At 46.2% G+C, this 6,919-nt stretch overlaps 1 protein-coding gene across 1 annotated transcript; it reads right to left on the bottom strand.

The window, feature by feature from the left end:
* Nucleotides 1-480: 480 nt before the first annotated feature.
* Nucleotides 481-3,236, bottom strand: BTG1 (BTG anti-proliferation factor 1). Its single transcript, XM_047741400.1, has 2 exons — nucleotides 2,775-3,236; nucleotides 481-1,796 (listed from the first exon to the last, which is right to left on the bottom strand). The coding sequence occupies exons 1-2, from the start codon at nucleotides 2,920-2,922 to the stop codon at nucleotides 1,429-1,431; spliced, it is 516 nt and encodes a 171-aa protein (XP_047597356.1). The 5' UTR covers nucleotides 2,923-3,236; the 3' UTR covers nucleotides 481-1,428.
* Between the last annotated feature and the right edge of the window lie 3,683 nt (nucleotides 3,237-6,919).

The following is a 6,919-nucleotide window of genomic DNA, read 5'->3' on the forward strand; positions in this document are numbered from 1 at the left end:
TCTTGCAGCTGATGAAAAGCAAAAAGCAACCAATCTCTGCAGTGATTAGCCTGTTCTTTAAGACTATGGGTCATCTACCCCAGGATTTTCTAATGGAACAAGGATTCCATGGGGCAAAGTAATTGTTTCTCAAAGGTGGGCAGAATGGAACATTTAGATCTTCACTTCAACAGGGAAGCAATGACATGCAATCCTTTTGAGTACCACTTTGTTTGGTGGATGTTACCTTTGTCTCTCATCCTCATTTCATGAATTAGCCTGGGAATGTGTCCATGTTTTGACTTTAGAGATTAAAAAAAAAAAGTTACCCTGTGTTTCCTCTTAACACCTAAATATGTAGACACAGATCATCTTCACTCCTATCAAATGTTTTTCAGCATGACTAGTGTGCAACTGACATTCACATAGCTTATAGGACCTAAGTCTTCTGAGAAACGTATCTTTTATAGCTGAACCTCTATAATCATGACAAGAGATTGATTAAAATGCCAAGATAAGAAACAATTTATTATAGAGAGAAGAAAAATTTCTCATCCAAAATATAGAAATCTGTACAACTTTGCCACAATCAATATACATGAACTGTACAAATTTACACCAGTTCATAATTTACCAAATAAAAGATGACTAACAAAGTTCACAAAATAGATGGTGGTTTGTGGAAAAGACTTTTACCCAATTAAGTACAAGGAAAGTTACAAACCAGACCTCCACTTTCTAAAAATAAGAAGTTTACTCAGTCTTAGAAAACTACAAGCTAGCAAATGTACAGAGAGCTGGCTGGTGCTATCACCACAGTTGAGACAGTGTCTTTTTAAGGGTCTTTTTTAAAGCCTGTTGCCATGGCAGATTCTGGTCACTTGCTACTCTCAAGGCCAAAAACACAATACAAGGTCTGACCATTTCCCCAGGTCATGCTTACTAGGTTTGTCTTATGTACATTTATACATATTTAAGTGCTAGGTAAAAGTCTTGTCAAAATTTCCAGTACTACCACATTTAAAATGTTGAGCTTTCCTACTGAGCTGCCAAAAAAGTTAACAATTTTCAAGTGTAATAGTGCAAATTTCCTCTGCAAGATCTACTGCAGAGAAAGGTTCTTTGAAATACAGATTTGCCTTAAAGGGGTTGATGGAAAAAATTTAGGTGTAACATCTGGGAGAAACTGAAACCACCCTAGGACTTCACTCCCTAGCAAATAAAGTGATCATTTACTTGGACTCACAGGCTATTAAGTCATTGAAAGGTACTGTCCAAACTATGGCACTGTCACTTAAAAAAAAATTTTTTTTACCACTCTATCTTGTGCCAGATCTTCACAGCTGTGACATGGTTTAAATTCCATAATCCATCCCCAAGAGGAGCCCACCCAAAGCAAAAATCAAATTTATCCATCCATTATAAGATGATCCATCCATAGACTATATCTTAACCTGATACAGTCATCATATTGTAGTTTTTGGAAGGGCTTGTTCTGCCCAAGAGAAGTTCCTCCTTACAGCTGATTCTGCTGTCTACCATTTGCACGTTGCTGCTGTTTTGAGTGCTACCTCCTGCTGGTGAGGCTTCGTACAGCACGCAGATGGAGCCATCCTCTCCAATTCTGTAGGACACTTCGTAGGGGTCAACCCAGAGTGTGAGTTCACTTGGGAGAAGCCTGAACAGCTCCTGACTGCTCAGTCCAATCCGCTGTGCTGCCTGTCCAATCAGAGGATCCATTTTATGGTTGATGCGAATACAACGGTAACCTGATCCCTTGCACGGCTTTTCTGGGAACCAGTGATGTTTATAATGTTCTATAAGGAAGAAAGAAAAGAAAAGAACAGAGAAACAATACTTTAGATCGCTACTGTTAGAGCCCGCTGTAGCTTCCTTCTTCCGCTGGCTCCTTTGAGAAGTGAGAAATTTAAACTATCAACTTTTTAAAAATGCCCAGCATTGCTCTCGCTACTGTGCGTGTGCGGGGCTGGAGAGAGAGCGGGCAGGGCTTTAGAAATAACACAGTAGCGTGGGACAAAACAATCTCCAGGAACCAACCGGTCAAGCCGCCAGAACAGGAATCCGGCGCGCGGCCTCGGCTGGCCGGGCAGCCGGATGGCACCGGCGGCCAGGCGGGAACCTGTTTACTTTCTCCACCCCACCCCAGCCCAGCCGCACACAATGGGGTTTATGGCTCTGGAGGAGAAGCGCCACCGAACTGTTATCCCCAAAGGGAAGAAAAACAAGCAACCCTAAACCACGCTCTGGGCAGGGCTGTAACTGAACCGGTGACAAATCCGATGATTAATGGTCAGAGGTAGGAGGCGCGGGGAGACGGCACGTCCGTCCCGGGCTGGCCCCGGGGCAGCGGCGCGGTTTCCCACCCCCGGGCCCGGCTGCCGAGCCCACAACGGCTGGAGGGGATTGGGGGAGGGGGCGTCGAACCAACCCCGGCCCCACAGCTCCTTTGTCCCCAAAACCGCGGACGGTCCGAGGACCGCAGCTCCCGCCTCAGTGGCCGTAGTTTCTTTGTTGTGCGCCTGTTTCCTTCTCCCCTCCGTGGGCCAGCCGTGGGGGGAGGGGGCGCCCTCGGCCCACCCCCCAAACCCCCGCCAGGACCCGCCGTTAGCGGCCGCCTGGCGCACCAGCCCCGGTCCCGCGGCGGGACCCGAGCGCTGCCGGCCCGGGGCAGAGACGCGGCTCCCGTTGGCCCGACGGCTCGGCCCGCCTCCCGCCCGGAGTGTGCGGTCCGTGTCCGTCCGGCGCCCGTCGCCCTCCCGCCGCGGCCGGCTCACCTGCCAGCAGCTCCTGGAGGCTCTGGCTGAAGGTCTGCAGCTGTCGTTCGCTCGTGAGCCCCTTGGTACGGAGGAACTTGGAGATAAAGGACACGGCGGCGGCGATCTCGCCTATCATGGTGGCGGCCCGGGTGTAGAAGGGATGCATGGGGGCGGCGGGCGGGGGCGGCCCGGGGCGGCCGGGGCTCGGCGGCGCGGCCCCGACGGCGGAGCGGCCACCCCGGGCTCCCTCGCAGGTGAGAGGGCTGAGAGGAAAAGAGGGCGGGAGGGACGGACAGCTACTTTTTTTCTCCTTTATAGTAAAAAAGTTATTTTCACGACAGGAGGCGGCAGGCGGGAGGAAGAGACGAGCGACGGCGGCCTGGTCACATCGCTCGGACTTCCCCAGCCGCCTCCGCGTCCAGCTCCCCAGCCTCCGAAGCTCCCAACAGTTGCATTTCCAGCTCGGAGGGGCGAAGAGAAGCTGGCGCCGTGCAGTAGCTTTTATAGCGCCGCGGAAAGGAAGTGGCGTAGCCGGAGTATGACGGCCGACTCCAGCCAATCCGCAGATCGCACCATTGTGACGCACCAGATTCGGAGCCAGAGGGGGCGGGAAAAGAGAGCAGGGGGCGGATGCGGAGACAGGGAGGAGAGGGAGGAGCTGACGTAATCCGCTTGTAAACAAATAAACTCCAGAGCCGCGGCCGGAGACCGGCGGGCTGTGGCCAGGGGATCGAGCGGAGCGGGGGTGCGCGTGTGAAAGCCCCGCCCCCAACTCTAGCTCCTCCTTCCCGCTTCAGCAACTCCGGGCCCAGAGCCAGGGCATCCTCTGCGAAAGTGCGCTGCCTGGGCTCGCGGGCGGGGAGGCTCGGTGCTGGGCAGATAAAAGCCGCCCGGCTCAGGCTGTCCGCGCGCGCGGATTCGGCTGCAAGTCCGTGACGCCTGTCCACTCGCGCGCTGGGTGTTTGTATCCCTTGTGTCCCGTTCCTGCTCCGGTCTGAAAGGCTGGATCCCCAAGCTGGAGGCATGTGCGGAGCAGGGCGGTTCGGGTCCCCGAGCGGAAGGTGCGGAGGAAGTGGAGCAAGAGGACCTTTTCGGGTTTTTCTGCAGCCCAGGGAGCCGAGGTCTCCTCCTAGAGGCGCTGCCAACTCCAGGGAGCCCTTCCTGCTCCACCTTCGGGGAGGAGTGGGGGATGTCTTTGTAAAAGTTTAACTGCAAAATAAGGAAAAGGCTAGTAAGCTTTTTGTGGTTGCTGTTTCAGTAACTTCTGGAGGCAAACGAGATGAGTGGAGACCTTACAGAATCCAACTTAGTGCTGATAGGAAAGCTTGCTATTGAAGATAAATGTAGTCACGCGGATCCCATGAAGTTTAAGCTGTATTGGGGGACGGGGGGAGTTGTTTAATGCATATTACACCGTTTAAACCCTAACCAGAGATTCTTTTTTTATAGGCCGAGTAACTGTCGGGCCCTTTGAGTTCTGCTGCTCATTATAAAAGCAAGAAAATAAAGATTAGAGTTGAAGCTTGTGAAAGTATTAGTCGTAGACATTTGAGTTTACTGGAAACCTTACTTGCAAAACTAGAAAAAAAAAATGACAATTGTATTATGGCTTGAGCCTGCTAAAACGATTAAGCCCAAGAGTGGGTTAACTTTAACTCCATTAAGGAGGAGGGGAAAAAAAAAAAGATGGTGAGTCGGGCAGATGGAGAAAGCAAACAAGAGGCAGAAGCTGAACTCTACCAGATGGAAATAAATACCCTGAGTTTAGTTGGTCATCAGTATTGCAAAACACACCACTTTGAGGGGTGTGTGTGTGTGTGTGTGTGTGTGTGTGTTTAAAATACTGCACCGAAGGGTATATAGAAATGAAGCAAAAGTAGGACGTTATAAAGCGGAGGGAGAAAACGTTTTATTGTTTAAATGAAATATGCAAAACTGGGTTTGAAAGAACAACTTGCAGATTTTTTTTCCATTCATACACAATAACTAGTTACATGTGAACTAAGTTAAATACTTTTAAGATGGTATTGTTAAAAGCATTGAGTTTTGTGAATGTCTTAATTTTTTTGATTGAGTACCTCAAAAATAATTGTAAATAAGGCACATTTGTTTCCTCTTAGGACTTTTCAGAAAGAACTGTGCTTAAAATAAACGTCATGGTAATTCACTGAGGACTTCAAACCTCTTTTACTACTCAAAAGGGAGACAGGGAAACAGAAGTAAATTCTTATAATCGTCGTAGCCCTAGCACAAGATCTTCTGATATCTCTCCTAACTCCACCCACCCTTAATCTCTGGCTCTTCTCTTTTCTTTCATTATTAGTCATTTGAGCATTAGATGATAAATCAAATGAAGGTTTTTCTGCTCCAAGCCTGGTCTCCAACTTGGGCTCCTAATAATCCTGAGCTCCATTTGACTCCTCTGCAAAACAATTTATGACGTTAACAAAATGCTAGCATTTGAACTCAGACTTGTCTCCCAAGGGCGTGTTCTCTCCACTTTTAACTGCCTTCCCAGGCAGTGGCTGGACCCCTTCTGAAAGCTTTTTAAAATCAGTTGAATAGGGTTACCAGAAAATTAAACTCACCTGCACACTGTTTTTTTATCATATGTGTATGTTTCCCTCCTTAAATCATTATTTTAAGGGACTAATGGATTTAAGAACTTAACTCTTCTTTGTGAGGAATCTAGGGAGAACTCAGGGAGAGAGCTGGAAATAAACATCGGTCCTAAATGCAAGCTTTAGATAGGGCACAATGTTAATTACTAACAGTTTTCAGTTCTAGACATACATATGTTCAGTAGTATTTTTCCAGAGGTTTAGTCAGGCTCTTCCCATCTAAAAAACAAGCTGGTGCTTCTCCACAGCTTTTGAATTATAAAAGCACTTTCTCATTTTGCTGTTAGGTTAAACTATAGGGCAGTCTCAAATACAGTTGACCCTTGAAAAATGCAGGGATTAGGGGCAAGGAACCACAAGTAGTCAAATCCATGTATTACTTGGGGCTCCCCGTAACACTTAACTCCTCATACCCTTCTGCAGACCAGAAGCCTTACCAATAACATAAAGTCAGTTCACACGTATTTTGTATGTTATACGTATTATGCGCTGTATTCTTACAATAAAGTAATGCTGAGAAAAGTAAATGTTATTAAAATCGTAAGAGAAAATAGATTTATAACATAGTATAGTATATCAAAAAGTCCTCATAAAAATAGACCCACACAGCTCGAACCTATGTTTTTGAAGGGTCAGCTGTCTTGACAAGCCCAACTCTCTTGGCTGTATGCACGAGGCAAGTTCCTTGCGCCTCCGCATTCTATTTCCTTCAGAAACTTAAAGGCTGTGGTGAGGACTAAGTGGAATAACCATAGAGACTACTTAGCACTCTCTTTGGCACTAAGGAAGCAGCCAAATGTATATATTGGCTGGCTTATATCATCATCAGGCAATTTGATGATACCAAATTTATTTCCCAAACCAAGAAAAATTAAAAATCGAAGCACTAAAAACAAATAGACAAAATTTAGGAATTCTATCAAAGCAAATCCAGAAAATGGAGCTGGGTTTCAGTATAAGTTTGCAAGTAAAAGCACAAATGCCAGGTCCTTGGAAAGAGTGCTTAGACGTTTAGAAAGTACTTTCTATAGGGGTAACTATTGGACGACTAACTCGAATTTCAAAGGGCTGGGGATTTCTATTCCCATCCCCCAGCGCAACTGTTAACAGAATAATTTGCTCTGGACTAACAAATCTGTACACTTTATTCTGTTGTTGTTGTTGTTTTTAACCAAAAAAGAGAAAGAGAGAGAGAGAAAAAAAAAATTTACATAGGGTAGGGGAATGGACTTCTTTCTTTATTTCATAGACTGGTAAAATTTAAGGATGAACACAGGGTTGAAATGTTCTATTTTGCCAGTTTTGTTTTTTTTTTTTAAATCACATTACCATATGCTATCACTATCATTTTGGGAAAAGGATGACATTTTAACATCCCCAAAGTAGGAAAGGTAGCCATATTAGAACAAAGCATGGTCTTTCTAATTGAATAAATTTCAGGTCACCAAATGACACTTTTTGCATATCATCGTGGTCTGCATTTGGGAACTAATCTAAACTATTAATCTATAAAGATGATACCACTAAAGTAAGCTATTATGC

The sequence above is a fragment of the Lutra lutra genome, chromosome 8, assembly GCF_902655055.1.
Source record: "Lutra lutra chromosome 8, mLutLut1.2, whole genome shotgun sequence".
NCBI classification, from domain to species: domain Eukaryota; kingdom Metazoa; phylum Chordata; class Mammalia; order Carnivora; family Mustelidae; genus Lutra; species Lutra lutra.